Below are 18757 nucleotides of genomic sequence, written 5' to 3'. Positions count from 1 at the left end.
ATAAGCAATAATTTGTTGGTGAAAAAAATAAATGAAATACATATTTTTAAGGGTAAAAATGTTTCTAACATAAAAGGGGGATAATCGTCAGTTTTAGCATAACATTGGGGACAAATGTGAATACATAAATAACTCGGGAGAAAAAAATATTATAAGCATATAACTTAGAGGGAAAAAGTGTCATTATATTTTATCTTTTTCATCTCTCACTTTATATATATATATATATATATATATATATATATATATATATATATATATATATATATATACACGGTAAATTTAATTTTTCATTTCTTGATTTAGATATATTGAATGTTCACATCTAACAATATTTATATGAAACAAATTAATTATGTACGGTAAAAGATTTAATATTAATTGTGTTTATATGTATTTGTTTGGTGTATTGTTGTCATATTACATAAAAATTAGTTTTTCTTTTTAAAAAGTTGAGCAGTACTACGATTAAACATGTCTATCGGAGCAAAACAATGCTATTGACAACCTCACCAATTTAACACTAAATGGGAATGGTGACTGGTATGATCAGTACAAGGAGCTTCCCACCAAGTCAGAAAAACTTACGTTGGTGATTGTTTAGGAGCTACCAAACAACACACCTTGTTACTGTGAGGAGATATTAACTAGCCTGCTAGCCTCCCACCGATCTCAAAAAAAAAAAAAAAAAGTTTTTTTAACTTCCTTTGTACTACTTTAATAGCGACTATTAACATGTTTTATTGATTAAATCTGAAGTATTCTTGCACAAACACAACCTCTAGTGTGTGTACACAGACAAGCACACCAACATTATTCAAATACAAGTATCCAATATATCACACTTGAAAAAAAGAATCTGGCCCCATATATGCTAAGTGTGAAAACAACTATTTTATTATTTAAAAAAAAAAAAACCAACAAATTTTAGTAAGATCCAAGTTAAAATAAAAGAAATAAGTGACACCCCAACTTATACACTCATATCCAAACTATAATCGATTATTCAGAATATAATTAACCAGATACATTGAATGCACGTTTAATTTATCGATCGAAATGGTCGGACTAATTTTCCCCATGTTCTAAAATTTTTCCTTATGCTATCATCATTCGTGCCTAATAAAATTCTAAGACACACTGCACGCATGTTTGTCCTACCAAAAAAATTAAGGCCCACCATTGTACTACTTCACTGTGGTATGATGCTTGCACATATTTTGGACTATTATCTGGGATTGAACTGAAGGCTTTTTATTTTTCATGAAATTGATTGTAATTGTATTCTCTCAAAAATTAATTAATTATTAATTTCATTTATTTTTGGTTGCCCAAAGGTATCCCTCCAGCCGAAAGCCGGAAGACTAATCCCCCGTCTCTACTGTCAGCACACTAAAAGTGGTAGGGGACTGACCAAATAATTTGCTACATTCACATGGACAACCTCATGCTTAAGGGACAAGGTGCTGAACCACCACGCCAGCCATGTTGGTTATTATTAATTTTATTTAAATATACTTGAAATGGTAAAGCCCCATGGAATTGGTAATACCAGAAATATCCATGGCTGACCATCTTTGTCAAAAGAAATGGTGATGATTTGATTTAGCTCTACCACTAGAATTTCAGTCAATAATGTGTTCAAACTTAAGCTTTTTTTGTATGGGTTATGATGAATACAACCCTCTCTTTATCCATCCTTAATTATCCTTTAGTGTATAGTATTAGTGATTCACTTCTCTACAAATTCTGATGAGGAATTAATGTTTTACTATTCTACTATTTCTTCCTTATCTCCATCCTCTCTTAACACGGGTCGTTTTCTTTTATATTCACTAGTTATTAATAAATTGGTTTTTTTTTTTTTGAAAGTTATTAATAAATTGGTTGAATCTATCATTATTAATTAATCAAATTATATTAATCATATTGAAGTTCCATTTAGAAGAAGAATAGTAAATTAAAATTAAAGTAGTTAAAATGGTTGAGACTGATATTAGAACATAAACAATGAGAGTATCAAGCACTTTGTGCTCAAATGGCACCTAGATTGGACTCTCATACGGGAGGTTGTGAGTTTGAGTCTTAGTGGAGGTATTATTGGCTTTTTGTGCTTTAGTAGGTTGAGAAAGTAGTTATGAACAGATACTACATTGTAATAGAGTTAGTAGCATTCAAAAAAAAATAAAAAAATTAAGCGATGAGAGTGATCTATCAAAAAAGTACAGTTGAGGGTATTAGGACTCTATGTAATTCAACTAGTCATCCTTTATCACTTGAAACTTCTTAAAGAAAAAATGCATTTGGGGGAGCCCGTACCATACTCATACTAATTCATGTTCGGGTTGGCCCAATTAAGGTGCAAAGTGCGGGTCAGATTGATTTTTTCATACGATAAGGGGTTCAAACTCCCGACATCTCTTAAGGGATAAGAGTGCACGATCACCCACGTCAATCCTACACGGTTTTAGGATTATTACCATCTACCGGTTTTGATGTTAACCCAAAATGAAAAAAAAAAAAAAAAAAAAAAAAAGAAAGAAAATAATATGAAAGAGTTGGTAATAAATTGGGTGAAATAATTAAGGGAAATGGGTAAATGAAAGTGCATTCACATTAGTGAAGACTTAAATATGATTAGGCCAAAAAAGGAAAGGCAAAGAGGAATTATTGAGTAGTGAAGAAGGCGACTGTTTGGCATGTAGTATACACAACACAAGCCGTGGAATAACTAAGTGGGGGCCACAAAGTAGAGGACAATAAAGCCAAAGAAAATGAAGATAAGATCAGGATGGAGATGCAGATGGAAACTATTTGAACTAACTTCGAAGAATCTTGTATATACGCTATATATATATATATATATATATATATATATATATATATATATATATATATATATATATATATATATATATATATATATATATATATATATATATATATATATATAAATTAAAAGAAGAAAAAAAAAGTAATTGGAGAAATTCAATATCGATTCAAGCTTCACTTTGTCACTAGAAGCACGTCTCTTCATTTTCATGTACACTTTGAAAAATAATATTTGCAAAGAAATTAAAAACAAAATTATATTATGAAATCAAGAAGTAAAGAAATTACATTTTCTTTTACTAAACATACATATAAAATTTGTTAGTAATAACTACTATAATGCATAAAGGTCCTGTTTGGTAACATAGTTAACTTATCAGTTAATTTTGACTTATTTGACCACTATTAACTGTTTGACTTAGTTAAATAATAGTGTTTGATTATTTAATTTTTGTAACAGCTGATTGCTTCAAAATATTAAAATTTAAAAAACTATTTAAAGCATTTATAAACTAGTCAAACTCACTAATACAATTAGCTAACAATTATCAGCGCAGCTAACATATAATAACCAAATACTCCCAAAGTAAAATCTACCTGTTTGATGGTTAGCGTTTGGCAGGCCATTTGATTTGGTAAAGTCGTTTTCGGAGTAATCTAACGTTGTACTGTACGTGGAAGCTAAATAAGATGGGTAATGGGACATCTCTGGGGTCAATAGTTGGCTTCAAATGCCAACTAAAGCAAGAAAAAATAGCAGAAATTTCTGACCATTTTGTACAGTCCTCATTTTTTAGTCAAACCAAAACAGAAATATCGCTGGGAAACTCAAATTTAAGTAGTTCCATCCATGCTTTCATGCACCAACTGATTTTTTATTGTTATTTTTAATAACAAAGCCGCAAATTATATTACGTGTAGTATTATTTCAATAAGTAAGAATGTTTCAGAATTTAGGAAAAACAACAAATTAAACTGGAAGCATGCATGCACACCACACGTGCAACCCTAAAGTCCATTAGTTTGAAATTAATATATAGCATAATTAGGTGACCTAATATTTTAGATAGTTCATGTGCATATCAGAGACAAAGATGCGTTATTCGTCGATTCATCGGATACTATCCAACAACACTCTCCAACTTAATTGATATGAAGTAGGCTTAGTAACATTAAGGGTGTGTTTGGTTTGCACTTAGGAATCGGAGTCGGAATGGGTATCAAATACTTGGTAATGATAATAGGTTTTGGTGAAAGTATTTAACATGTTTGGTAGTAGGGTGGAATGGGAATGGTTACTAATAGTAGTGCTTGAGAATGAATAAGGGAATGAAACCCTTATATTATTTGAGTATGGGTTTTTCAATTGATGGAGTATTCGAAACCCATAGTAGTGTTCTAAAAACCTATCAACCACACAACAACATTCACTTTCATACTCTCCTATGGGCAAAACCCACTAACCAAACACACCCTAAGATTCTCGAATTATTAGTTCTCATCTTTTATTGATTACACACTTAATTCGATCTTGTTTTTTAAGTGATAAAACAAAACTAAGGGTGTATTTGGTTCACGTACACATAGGAATCGGAATCGGAATGGTTATCAAATACTTGGTAATGATAATGGGTTTTGATAAAAGTATTTAACATGTTTGGTAGTAGAGTGGAATGAGAATAGTTACTAATAGTAGTGCTTGAGAATGAATAAGTGAATGAAACCCTTATTTTATTTTGGTATGAGTTTTTCTATTGATGGGGCATTCGAAACCCATAGTAATGTTCTAAAAACATATCAACCAAACAATAACAATCACTTTCATACCCATTCCTATGGACAAAACCCACCAACCAAACACACCCTAATTGTTATTAGCTAACGTAAAGAACTCTTTTTGAATCAATAAATGACAACAGATCGCATTAGTATTTTTGTGTTTCATCGATCATCATTTTGATTTTGTAGGACTTGTTCTCACATTGAGATTGGAAGCATGCTGCTGACACGAGTTTAATTAATTAGTTCAATGGTTCAGTAAACAGTATTTGGAAGAATATCAAATACTAAAGTTTGAACTTCCATGGTGATAGTGTGGGAATTATGCCACCCAAAGTGGTACTGTCTGCTAGGTGTATGAACTTTAGTAAAAATAACATGTTTGTCCTAATGAAAGATGACTAAGCAAGAAATAAGGTTGGAGAAGATAAATTTACATAATTATTCTTTAATTGGTTTCAACATGTAAGTCATATGGGCATACAATTAAAGCATAAAATTAAAATACTATCAAAACTTGACGAATCTTTTAGCCATGTGATTAAAACTGTAACGATCTTACAAAATTAAAGGTGATATTTGCAATTTTGGATAATAGGGTACCGAAATGACATGACATCACTAATTAAGAGATAAAAACCACATTTTGCATGCTTTCCTTATATATATATATATATATATATATATATATATACACACACGAGGTGAGATCTAGTTTGAAAAGGGTCATTCATGTGAAAATGCAACATAATGTACCCTTTATATTGATGCACTTGCACCTTTAATTACGAAAAAAATACCCAAAATTGATTTGAATAGTGTATGTTATTATTATTTTTTTTTACACCAGTAAACATTATCACATGATTTATTCTCTATACACACATAAATATTAGCTAACTATAAATCCATAACAGGTGCACTACGCAAAAGTGCTACTGGCAGGACGAATATTTAAAAAATATACTTTGTATAACACAAATATTATTCTATATATAGGAAACATGTTTTTTTTTTTTCTTTCGTTCTTGAATTTCTCCTCAATTTTCCCAGATCGATATGGCTTTCAATTATTCAGTGTTCCTTAATTAGTTGACCTCACTACTAATTAAAAAATAAATTTAGTTAATAATCAAATATTGAAAAATCTAATCAAATGATGTCATGTCAAGAGACTGAGAAAGTTTAGCTCACTGGTTCAGTGGACAGTATTTGGGAGAAGAGACCAAGGTTCAAACCTCGATAGTGATAGTGTGGAGATTATGTTTAATGTGGATAAATTTTTTGTGCGCATCGACATTTGGTCATGTCTGCTGAATTATTGAGTCACCATGATTTACAACATCTCGAATGCTCTATCAAGCTGGGGTGTGGGGAGCCCTTGGGTTGGGATAACCTTTTGGGAGAAGATAAGAAGGAAGTTTATAGGGCAAATATAGGAGGCCTATGTAGTATTACTTTATTATATAATTACTTAAAATAGTGATGCCATGTGTGAATTATATTGCTACTTAAAACGTACTGAAGAGAAAGTGCCATTAAGCCAATTCCACACATTAGTTGAATGCCAAGTCCAAGCAAAGACTATTCCGGGAGGAATTCAATGTTTCAATATATATATATATATATATATATATATATATATATATATATATATATATATATATATATATCAGACTTCCTTCTAAAAATTCAAAATGAATCTACATGTTATCCTTATCCTAAACCATTTCATATATTCATTTATACAACATTTTAAAAATATAAAAAATAAAAAGTTAATTACTAAATTAAGAAAATAAAATCACACCTTAATATTAACTATGGGCGTGACATTATAAACTTATTTTAATTAGTTATTCGCGAACTGGTTGAACCCAGTATTAACTAAATAATGTAATAAATAATATAAGGATGGCAATGTTAAGAACTGGTTTAAATTTAATATATATGAAAATATAACGTTACTCAATATAATAAAACAAATAAAAAGGGAGAAAAATGATCGAGTAGGAGTATATGCGTTTGCCACCAGAAATATCCAAAATGGTCAATATATATATAATGCAGGTTCCCGTGATTACATGATAAGATTTAGGCCACTTTCATCCACCTATATATCTTGAAAACGAAATCTCTATGTACAATCTTAATCCCAACTTTCAAAACCCTAATCTCAATCAAACACCGTTACACCCAATTCAAGCTTCAACTATGTCATCTTTACATAGGGGAAGATGGGGTAAGGTTTGAACTTCGGCGGTGGTAGTGTGAAGATTATGTTTAAAGTGGATAGATTTTTTATGCGTATCAATATTTGATTCTGTATGTTGAGCCATTGAGTCACCGTGATTTACATCCCCCAAATACTCGGTTGAACCGGGGTGTTGGGGACCCTTATAATTGGAGATTCAACCTTTTGGGAGAAAGAGATTTATAAGGGGGCAATGGGAAAGTAAATATATTAATTGATTTGTGGGAATAATTATTTAAATTGATTATAAACTATATATCTAGTTTATGTAGACAAGAAGTTTCATTTGTGCATCATCGTATTTAAATTAATTTCGGAATACTTAAAATTAATCTATTAAAATATAAAGTATTTATAAACATCATATTAATAATAATGATATGTGATTTATTCCCACCATTTTATTGTGTTTGATGTTCTTAATTTCGAGTTATGCCCAATTGTAAAGACTCACAATTTATTGAGTTTTTACCTTTTTCATCGGTTCTAGGGATAGACTAGTTCACATTTTATCGAGTTTTTATCTCTTTCTGAAACTCTAGAGACGGAATTTTGGAGAACGACTAACATATAATTTGCCTAAACTAAGATACCTTAGTTATCAAAAAGAAAGAAAAAAAGTTTCTGGACACTTTGGAAAGTTTGGGGGGGGGGGTGGGGGGTGGGGGGTTTGGTTTGAAAGCTGCATGGGCTCCTTTTGTGTGATGGCAACATGTGGATGAGGTTATCCTCTTCTAAACAGTAACAAACATCTCAATTCTCAACCCCATCCTCACCCACTCCAATTTAGATCAGATATACTAAAAGCTACCAGATAATGAGGAACTACCAGTTCAACTTCCTTAACTACAAAATAACCTCATTCAAAATCAACCCTCTGATCTACACGTGTAACCACACATAAGCAAGCCACCTGGCACCACACCTTAACTTGGATGTGATACTTACTGTTGACCAACGCATAATCTTACCCTACCATTTCACCTTTGAATTCTTCATATCTTTTGAGTATAACTCTATTATAGTGTAATATCTGATATGTTCAATATGTTTTTTCAATCAGTTATAACTTAAAAAGTCAATACCCCAACATATAACGGGTTCATCCTATGAGCTTCCCTCAATGAGAACCACAAAAATAGCACAGAGTGTTTGGCCAATTTTTCATATTTAATCCATATTACGAGTATTTTTTTTATTTTGTTTAAAAATCAATATAATTCAACGATTAATTGATCGTGTTAGCGACTTAACTAATAGTATAAATTTTATGTAAAGAAATATTAATAAGATTAGTTGTTAAGTTAGATGTAAAAAGACTTTTAAAAACATAAGTATATTTTGTAATAGTAATTTACTATTAATTACATAATAATTATAATTAATACATAATAATCTTCAAGTAATAAAAAGCCATTAAAACATTATTTTTAATAACTTTTTAAAAAATTGACTTGTTATACCCAAAAAGCTATCAATACGGTATTTATAGTTACGGAGTATTTACGAAATGATACTATTATATATTGTATATCTTCTAACTTATAATTGGTATATATTTGGTGCAATTATTAGTGTTCGGTCACTTAAAGGGGTTAACTCAATTTATCTTGTGAAAATTAAGAGATTATGTTGTGAAAAAGTTAGTATATTAATGTCATCAATAAATATTAAATTTTGTGTAAAATTGTCTTATATGAGACGTGTAATATTTTTTATATACACGTCTCACGTGAGACGATCTCACACAAGACCAATTCATTAATAAAAGATATGAATTACATTTAACGCCTCAAATTATAGAATCTATTTAGCAAAGTTCTCACCGATCGTGTTTGTTTTTATTTAAACAAATCGTAAACCAATTAAATTTGTCCAAATTATGTAATATAAACTCATTATCATATTTGAGGAATCAATAAAAGTTCTTGATAAAAAAAAAAAAAAGATAATTGAAAAAAAGAAAAGAAAAGAAGAAGATAGCACTACTTTCCAACAACAATTATATAAAATAAACTAAAGTCACAGGAATGATACACAGTCAAAGAGAACGAGAATGAATCTATTAATCTGATTGGCGGAAATATAATAAGCTTTTTTTTTTTTTTTGAGAAAGCAAAGAAGTTTCTGAGAGGAGATAGTGCATAAAGAAAATGATTTACACAAACACACAGTAGTATTGGTGGCTACCAATTGCAAGCAGCCAAAAAACAACAAAACCTTTCAAACTGTATGTGGTGGGATAGTTCCATAATGATGTGTCTATATATATATATATATATATATATATATATATATATATATATATATATATATGAAAAGATGAAATGAGAATCACTATTTCCATGCAAATGTGTGAACTACACAATCAGGCATTACAAGATTAACAATAAGTAATTCGCACCTTTGAACGGAAAATGTGATTCTCATGTGATCCGATCCAGCCCATATATATAATCAAGCAATACAAGATACACAATATATAATACGCACGTTCGTAAAGGAGAAGGGTTCTCATTTGATGAGCCCTATATATATATATATATATATATATATATATATATATATATATATATATATATATATATATATATATATATATAATTGATGTAATTTTCATAGAGGGAGGGGAATATGATAATGGGTTAGGATTGTTAGGTAGCACAGTTAATAGAATAAGAGAATGGCAGCATCATATCACTCCAACAAACTCACAATGACCATCACTACCACAAGACTTTCCACATGCAGCTAGCTATTAATTATGTTCTATCTGATCTCTATCTATTTTTATTACTTAAATGAATGAAATAATCATATATATATATATATATATATATATATATATATATATATATATATATATATATAGTTGAAAGGTTCCTGTGCGATTGATTAATGTGCGTGAGGTTTGTACTCAATGTGCGTGAGTATTGTGCTTAATGTGCCTGAGATTTGTACTTAGTGTGCGTGGGTGTGTAACGTTAATGTGTGTGAATTTTGTACTTAAGGTGTGTGAGTCTTGTGCCTAACTGCCTAAGGTGCGTGAGTTGTGTGCTTAATGTGCGCGAGTGTAAAATTATGCGCATCCACTGCTGCATTTTCTTTCTTGTTTTTGTTTCGAAGTGGTGGAGGAATGGATTTTGTCTTGTTTTTCTTTGCATACTGAGGGGCCTTTTGAGTTTTCTTACCACCCTTTTGAGTTTTCTCTTCATTGAAGTTTGTAATTCCCAAATACAATTAAACAACTTGTATTTGATCTATCCATCAACATATAGGTAATGCTCCTAACTAATGATTTTTGGTATGTAACAGATTCTTTAGTTTACAGTAAAGAAATATTACAAGGATTAAAAAAAAAAAAAAGTAATCCAACTTAAAATTATTTTGAATGAAATGAATGGTTGTCATCGAGTCAACGTTGGCAAAATACTAGTGCTATATGAAAAAAGTGAAGGTGATCCTATAGAACACAAACTTGCAGAATATTCCAGGACCATCAAGCAATTTGTGTGACAGGAGAATGTTTGATCTGGTCTGGACAAATTAAAAACTGCAGAATGATTCAGCTTTGACCAAGATTCAATAGAAAAAGAATAAAGAGAAATTATAGGATAGAAGCTAAGGCCTCAAAATTAAAGATGTATGGAAATTTCTGGAGCTGAGGTAAAACAAGTGATCTGAGTTTACATAGTTTGAATATATGTTAAGCAGGCCATGACAGGTATGGTAGACCCAATTAAGGCATGCAAGCTAAGAAGCAATAATTATTGTGAAAATATAATAAATCAAAGAACATTTCAATTCTGACTTTTTGTGCAAATTGGTGTTATATATATATATCATAGAAATACGGTGTGAGTTAAAATGGTACAAGTAAAACAGTATGTATAAAGATTAGGAATGGGGAATGGAGAAAGTACGTATGTAAACAGTGACAGCATATATGCATTCAGATATTTGAGAGGAAGAAGCAAGGCCAAGCTAAGGCAGATAATATATATCTTCTCCCAAAGGTTGAATCCCCAATCTTAAAGGCTCTCACGTCCTGACCCGACCGAGCATCACGGTAACTCAGTGGCACAGCAAACAGGACACATAAGTGATCTGGTCACTTTGGACATAATTTGCACACTGTCGCTGCCGAATTTTGAACCTTGATCTCTTAACCTAAATACTGCCTACTGAACCAGTGAGCTAAGCTCGAACGGGCTGCGGTTGAAAGGGGAGGGCTTAATTATTTTGATCAGAAAAATATATATAACTTGGGCGGTAAGTGTTGCAGAAGTTGACATTCCTTTTGTCCAATGGAATGAATGTCTGAAGATAAATGAAAAGCTAAGGATAAATATTAAGAAAATTCCACTGCACCAAAGATTTCATCATATTACTATGCAACTTGCCAAAGCTACCTTCAATTCATCTCATTATATATTGAACACTGGGGATTAAACAAGTGCAACTGTCCTCAAACTCACATTTATATATATATAGGCTGCAGAAAATAACAGTTTGTTACTCTCATCCACATTCATGAAGTCACTCTCCCTATAGGATTTAGTCTTGGTCTGCCCGGGAAACAATATCATGGAATTCACTTTGATATTTCCACCATAGTGACAGATCAAACCACCGCCCCTCCCTAAGTGGTGATATGATGACAACTTGCTCCAGTACAAAAAGAAACAACTTTCCTATCAGTACACTCCTCCCTCAACATATATTATCCTAATACAACTTGATATAATGCATAACCCAAATCCTAATTCCCAACTTTTCAAGCTTAGCATCAACCGACTAAGACACCAATTCATGTAAACTTCAAATTTTCCTACCAATAATAGCCATATTCCTAGGTGACAATACTGGGTCAAAAATTGGAACCAGTGCAGCTTCCACCCAATCACTGCTCTCCTGGAGGAATAATAACCGATCAAGTAGAATAATAGTTTCCAAAACCGGTCCAAGAGCAGCACGAAGAGACCAATATGGCCCTATCATTTCCTGCACAAAATTGTTTCATATGAGTATCTTACAGATCCAACTGGAGGGGGAAAATTAAGGTATAAGGGGCTTTTTATGCTAAAACTAGAAAACTAAAAAGTAGAAAAGCGTCCTTCCTCCATCCCATTTTTATTGGCCACGATTCCTTTTTGTAATGATCCAAAAAAACTTGACCACTAGCAATTTTTTACGTAAATTTAATGGAAAATTTCTAAAAATGCCCACATTACATCAATCAAGACTGAATGCAATCCAAAGGAAGGGTGCTAGTGGAACATTTTAGCTGACTTTTCTTAAGCAGTATCCGGTCAAGTGGCCAATTACAATGGGTTGGGAAGAGTATGAACTAAATTGCAATCTCAGCTTAATGATAACAGAACAGGAAGAGTTAAATTCCATTTCTTAACAATATTCAGTGTTGTAAAAATCGGCCTAAGCGCCGACTAGGTGCTTGACGCCCCTAGGCTGAGGCGATTTCAACTCTAGGCGGCTTTTAGTCGGCCGGCCGACTAACTGGCCGACTAGGCGCCGAGTTGGGCACCTAACTCGGCCGAGATGAATTCCTAACTCGACCGAGTCAGTGCCCAACTCAGACGAGTTGGCACTCAACTCGGCCGAGTGGGTTTCTTTTGCCTGCTTGGCTACTTCTCTTCTATATTCCCCCAACCATTTACTCAACTAACCATCTTACATATGTAGCTAACTAGTTTGGGGAGTATAACAGTCTAACAACTCTCAACCCTGAATAGGAAATGTGGAGACGATATACTCAGCCGCCTAGGCGGCGCTCTAGGCGCTAGGTGGACCCCGGACACCCGACTAGCGCCTAGCGCCTTCTGCAACATTGACAATATTTGAGAAAATATATATAGAAAAGAATAATAACAACTTACGGTGAAAGGTTGTGTCTCCTTCCATATGCCAGAATAATCAATTTCCTGTGACTCATTGATACCAAGGCGGGCAAGCCCAGAGTCACAGAATTTCATGAATAATGAAAAACTATCCACAGCATTAGTATTTTCATTTTTGACACTCCGAGTGGAAGAAATTTTATGAAAGAGGGCATCATCATCACAGGTTACACCTGCAACGCATTATCATAACAACGTATAAAGAGGAGCATAATTGTTGAAGTTCAATAAAATAAAAAAGTTTTTAAGTTAGAAAACCTTTTTCATCCGTGTCAATACAACAAAAATTATAAGCAGTATAACTATCTTAGCACATCAAGTTAATAGCCTACTCCCTTTTGTAATGAAATCCTTCATAGATTGGAATCAATTATTCCAAGACATGAGGGCATGTCAATCACAAAAAACAGAACCATTTGCTACCATATATTAACTTCTCATGAATAATATATACAGTAAACACCCAAAATGGTCCTCAACTATATTGGTTTTTCTCAATTTCGTCCTAAACAACTTTGGTAACCTAATGTAGTCCCAGACTTTTGTATTTTTGCTCAATATAGTCCTCCGTTTGTTATTTCATCCAATTGGGGGTTAAATAGAGGGACAATTTGGTAATTACAATATTTGCCTCTCATAAGGAGAAATCCCACTTTGTTTTATAACCAAAGAAAGCTACGAAATACCGCTATGTAGGGCTCGTTCAATGGCTGAAGGGGAAAATGGTATTAGGGATTTTGCAGCTCTCTCTGGTCGTAAAAGAAAGAGGGATTTCCCAAGTCTATGGGTAATGAGAAGCAAATATTGCAATTACCAAATTGTCCCTCTATTTAACACCAATTGGATGGAATAACAAACGGAAGACTATATTGAGCAAAAACACAAAAGTCTTGGACTACATTGGGTCACCAAATTCGTTTAGGACGAAATTGAAAAAAATCACTATAGTCGAGGACCATTTTGGATATTAACTCATAATATATATCATAGTTGAATCGATTTACCCTTCTTCCCATCATTTCCACAGCCAAGGTCAGACATAGAGCACCTAGTTTCATCCTCACTTCTTTTCTGTGATGAGCCTCCACTAGAATTTTTAGGGCAGTCTTGACACTGTAAATTAGACTCCAGGGCCCTTTGATGATGTTGGCGGCGTAATGTTTTCCCTTGGCGCCCTATTGCAGGACTTTTTACCAATACTTCTGAATAGTATCGCAAGAGAATCTGTAAATCCAGTAACCAGTTTGGGGTTACTACTCACGGAAACCACTATACAGTAAGACTACAAGAGCCTTGACACTACAAAATTGACAAAAGAGTCAAACCCAAAGACAAACTAATATAATAGCAAGTACCATCTGAAAGGTAGCACGAAATGCATGCAATTCAAAGTTGTGAAGGCCAGCAGCTTGTCCTAAACCTCTCCATCTATCTGCACTCTGATAAAGCAAGACAAGCCAAATATCACAATGAGCATAGGAAGAAAGGTAAATAAATGAAGCATTCTTTCTCGTTTTGCCTCCATATGATGCTAGGCTAGCAGAATGGTGAAAAACCAGCTGATACAGTGATACTCAATTCTACATCACACCCTACAGGAACCATATCTCAATTGAATTCAATTCTATAAATTCTCATCAATCATACATGTACTGCTGTGGATCATAACTCTGAATTCATATAGAATGCAGGAAAACCAGAAAACACAAAATATGCACATACCTGGCAAGCAAGATCACGGGCACTTTTACCAAGCACTAAGCCAACAGCTTTAACACTTTTACTCAATGGAAAGCCACAATGAGAATCATCCTTGCCAGCAGCTTCCTCAGATAGCAAGTTATAACAACATCCAACACTAATCACTGCTTTTACTTCATTGCATTCCAAGAATGTCCTATTTAAATACAAACTGAGTCAAATATAAGAAAGTAAAAAGTAGGCTTTCCATACCGACAATAACCATAGAGTAATTCCCTAAGATTAAGTTCATGCCATAGACTGCAAGCTGACCAGAAAAAAGTGTTGAAGTATTTACTAACCATACAAGTTTATTTCTTCTACATTCAATTTATCGTGACCTTTGTAGTATCTTTGTTAGATGGATCCCCATTCAATTATCATGGATATTTAGCTTCCACTGAGACTAAGTTACTAAAATAAGGAAATAGGCCCAATCACCTCAACATAGTCACTGAAAGATCACCACAGGCATGAAGTCCAGCAAGAATTAATGATGAATCACCAACCATGTAGGAGTGAGGAGTTAATCTATCCTCAGAGTGTTCTTGAGCCTGTCCAATAGAACTTTCTCCAATAAGATATTGTTTACCAACATCATATTTTTCCAGTGAGCCATTACTCAAGGCCTTCAATGTCTCAGGGGAAAGTACTCGGCATGTGACTGTCTTTGGTACAGACAACTCTCTGTCTTCTGATCTGAAAACAAATAATGAAAATGGCAAAATAGGCTCAGGAGTAGAATTTCATCAATTAGTTACAAACTAAGCTCATTATAAAAAGTAAAGATTACAAGAAAATTAGCACCAAAAGCAATTCATACGCACTAATATGAATGCAATTTAAATTAAATAAAGAAGATGAATTTAAAGGATTTAAGCACTATACTCAGACTTGCGGATCTTAGCAGCATAGTGTTTCCTAATTCTCTCTGCACGTGCATCAGTAATGTTTCCATGATGTGAAGAGGCATCAATTGCAAGAATGGAAAGCCCATACTCAAATGAAAGTACTTGTGCAAGATAACCCTAGAAGATAGGAGTAAATGAGACCCAAGAAAAGATAACAAAGAGAGAGACCTAGAGTATATTGTTGTTCTATATCTTAATGATGCTAGAACACAATTCACTTGTTCAAAATCCATATCTAAATCAAGTTTCTCTTCCGGTTAACACCGCTAACACGAGGAGCATCTGAACCAAGTAAAAGATTAGGGTAGACAACTGATGAGAAAAATGTTTGAATAGGAACATTGTGATTAGCAATAAAAGCAGAGAAGAAGAACTACCTGACCAGAGCCAACATCAACTATTGTCTTTGATTCAACATCTTTGGCAATCTGACCTACCACAGCAGCAAGTGCTTCCACCTACTTATGCAATGTAACGCCTACATTAGCATTGCAAATAGCAGAATTTTTACAAGGAACACAATTTAGAACAGCTCACTAATTGCCAATTAAGAAAATATGTAATTTATCAGAATAAAACATTTATGCCCAATGATGTTTCGGCAATTTTTCTGAAGTTACACCTTTCAGAAGAACTCATGCTGTCCAAATTGAGAAAATTGGTCAGTGATTCTCTAATTTCTAAGTTGATACCACTGTCTCATTAGGGACATGTTTTTTTTTTTTTTTTTCTTTTAAAACCCCAGCATAGAAACATAAAATTTCTCATAACAAAAAATGACCAGACTTTTGTGCCACATTCTACAATCAGATGAATCACATATCAACATACCAACATTAGTGACAAATTTCCAATAACATCCAAACATATATTTTGCAAAGAAGCAAGACACAAGGAAACAGATGAGTAGATAACATAAGTACAAACATGAATAATAAGTTGAAATTCCATGCCCTACTTCGTGCTTTTTCTTACGATTCATGCCTTGAGCAAGAACAGTACTTAGAGAGGCCATGTGCAATCCTGGGAATTCCTGTGCAAACAGAAGGATCAGCAAAACGCACTATCTTATAACTTCCAAAAACTAGGGGTCTGAAGGATAAACTGACAAGGAAAAAGAGGGAAAAGGAAAAAACAAAAATGATGAAAGGAAAAATAAACGGTACACGTTTATCATACGTACTCTGATACTAACCATGAAATAAATGTGGCAATGTAATTCTATAGGCACCAGATCACATTAAAGGTAGAAAATGAAAAATGGAATACCTCCAGCAAATCTGCCTGTTTTCGTGGAAGAGAAAGAGATCTCAGAGCAATGACAAATTCTTTAAGTGAAGCAGGCCAGTGATCCTACTGACATCATAGATGGAAAAGAAATCATTGAAGGAAACAGGTTTTGTAAGAGATGGCAAGAGAAAGAAACTAATAATCTGATTTCTATACCAAAGTGTAATTCTCAACTAAAGCAAACAAACCTATGGTACTTCACTACTTCCACTAATATAATAAGATCAGATCAATATTTTATCAATGCCCAGAACTATAACTAACAACTAAATTTCTTAATGCATCCCAATTGGTGGAAGACAGAAAGCTTGTTACTAAACAAATGCTGATCTCCATAACAGAAAAAGGAGTAAAATTCTTAGGTAATGTGCACTGTACTTAGCATCACATCAAATCAGAAACGACAGCTAAAAATATTATCAGAATATTCACAGACATACAGATATTACTACCTGTACCACGCCGGAAGGAATTTGGATAAGATTTTCCACAGGTTCATCTTTTAAACAATCCATCCACTCTTTATCCACAGCTTCCCATAGTCTATCCTGTAATTTCAAATACATTTTCACTAAATTCCGTAAGTATACACACAAATATCTACATATGTTAAAAATAAATTTGTATTATAAAATTTTAGAGCGAGGAGGAGACCTTGAAGAAATTGACGACATGAGAATCCAGGAAGAATCGATAAGGCTTTATGAAATCATTAATTGCTAGAATCCATTGAAGAGTTTCGCTCGAAGTTCTGCACGAGTACTTGCAGACTCCGGCCATGTCAGTCTCTTTGGCCACCGTCCCGCCACCGGGGTTGACGGCTGCCGTTTTCTTTGCGTCCGTTTCATACGTAATGGGCCTAAAGTTTCTGTTGGGCCTAATACTCAAATCATGTTTAATCATTGGAAATTTTTTGAAGAATTCTTCTCTCTTTTTTTTTTTTTTTTTTTAAACTTAATAAAGGAAGGTCATGATATTTTTGGTGTCATATTATTTTTGGAATTGAACCAATTAAGAATGGAAAGTTAAAGGTAGAGGGTGACATCTGCATACCAAAATTATGGAATACCAATAATTTGCACTTTAATTTGTTGACTCATATTGATTTTTTAAGAATTATTTTCACTTATTATCTTACAATTATTATGTGATTTCAATATTGACTCTTTTCTTTGTCTTTTTAATTGGAAAGAAGGCAATGGTCTCCCTCTCAATTTCTTTTCCCAAGGCACTCTTCTTTCCCACGGCACTCCTCCTCCTTTGACCATCAGATGTTTTGTGCAGTCTCCAAGACAGATCAATACCCAATACCTAAAGCAGCAGAGATCTAAAATGATAAATTTATATCCAATATGCACTACATTTAAATACTCCGTAGTAGATATAATCAAGCAAGCAACTTCAGCCTACTGCTCTCAGATTATGACTAACAATTGTACCCTTCAAAATTATAATCACAACTCATCTTAGGAATTTAGAAGGCACAGTTAAAATGAATCAACTGTGAAGAGCAGTGGATGGTGAAGACCTCAAATCATAGAATGAGAAAATAAATCACAGGACTCATAACATGAGAAAATAAGCCACGGTTGGAACACAAAACCAAAAAGAAAAGTTTAGGGTAATCATTGTAAAGACGCAATGTTTCCCAAGGATAGCAGCAATTTTTTTGACACAAACAACCATCCCAACCCCTGGTTATACACCAGACATCAATTTTATAAACACTCACTGGCCACTGCTGCTCAAGCTTAGTTCTTTCAATTCAGAATTTACTCATAAAATAGATCATCTAAGCAGATGGGGCATACCTGACACCTACTAAGCAGTCAACATTCAATAACTACTTTAAGGATAATTCCGCCAATAAGTGGATTTTAAATTTTTTTCAGGCAAAACTATCTGCACTAACTTGGGAATTGTAATCGCTCACTTGTTAACTGTAATGGATAAATTATTCAAGACTAAAAGCATAGGCAGTGGATGGTGCACTCTACTCTAATACCAAGTGTTTCATGGTTTCAACTACTCAG

At 33.3% G+C, this 18757-nt stretch overlaps 1 protein-coding gene across 1 annotated transcript; it reads right to left on the bottom strand.

Moving 5' to 3' along the window:
- Positions 1–11274: 11274 nt before the first annotated feature.
- On the bottom strand, positions 11275–17627 carry LOC109190302 (protein RRNAD1). Its single transcript, XM_019340775.1, has 12 exons — positions 17379–17627; positions 17177–17272; positions 16704–16787; positions 16393–16467; positions 15812–15892; positions 15418–15551; positions 14965–15222; positions 14506–14680; positions 14139–14222; positions 13788–14007; positions 12763–12956; positions 11275–11869 (listed from the first exon to the last, which is right to left on the bottom strand). Exons 1-12 carry the CDS (start codon positions 17625–17627, stop codon positions 11687–11689), a joined length of 1833 nt encoding a protein of 610 aa, XP_019196320.1. The 3' UTR covers positions 11275–11686.
- Positions 17628–18757: the final 1130 nt, after the last annotated feature.

This window comes from Ipomoea nil, unplaced genomic scaffold, assembly GCF_001879475.1.
Source record: "Ipomoea nil cultivar Tokyo-kokei standard unplaced genomic scaffold, Asagao_1.1 scaffold1576, whole genome shotgun sequence".
In the NCBI taxonomy this organism is placed as follows: domain Eukaryota; kingdom Viridiplantae; phylum Streptophyta; class Magnoliopsida; order Solanales; family Convolvulaceae; genus Ipomoea; species Ipomoea nil.
Note: the sequence above shows the minus strand (reverse complement) of the source record. Positions and strands in the feature narration are given on the sequence as shown.

Excerpts from the sequence above, each read along its gene's own strand:
- LOC109190302 (XM_019340775.1), bottom strand. The coding sequence starts at position 17,627 with ATGATTAAACATGATTTGAGTATTAGGCCCAACAGAAACTTTAGGCCC. Across the intron at positions 14,681-14,964 it reads CTTTCAGTGACTATGTTGAG|GACATTCTTGGAATGCAATG; the intron begins GTGATTGGGCCT and ends GTATTTAAATAG. Across the intron at positions 11,870-12,762 it reads AGGAGACACAACCTTTCACC|GAAATGATAGGGCCATATTG; the intron begins GTAAGTTGTTAT and ends AATTTTGTGCAG.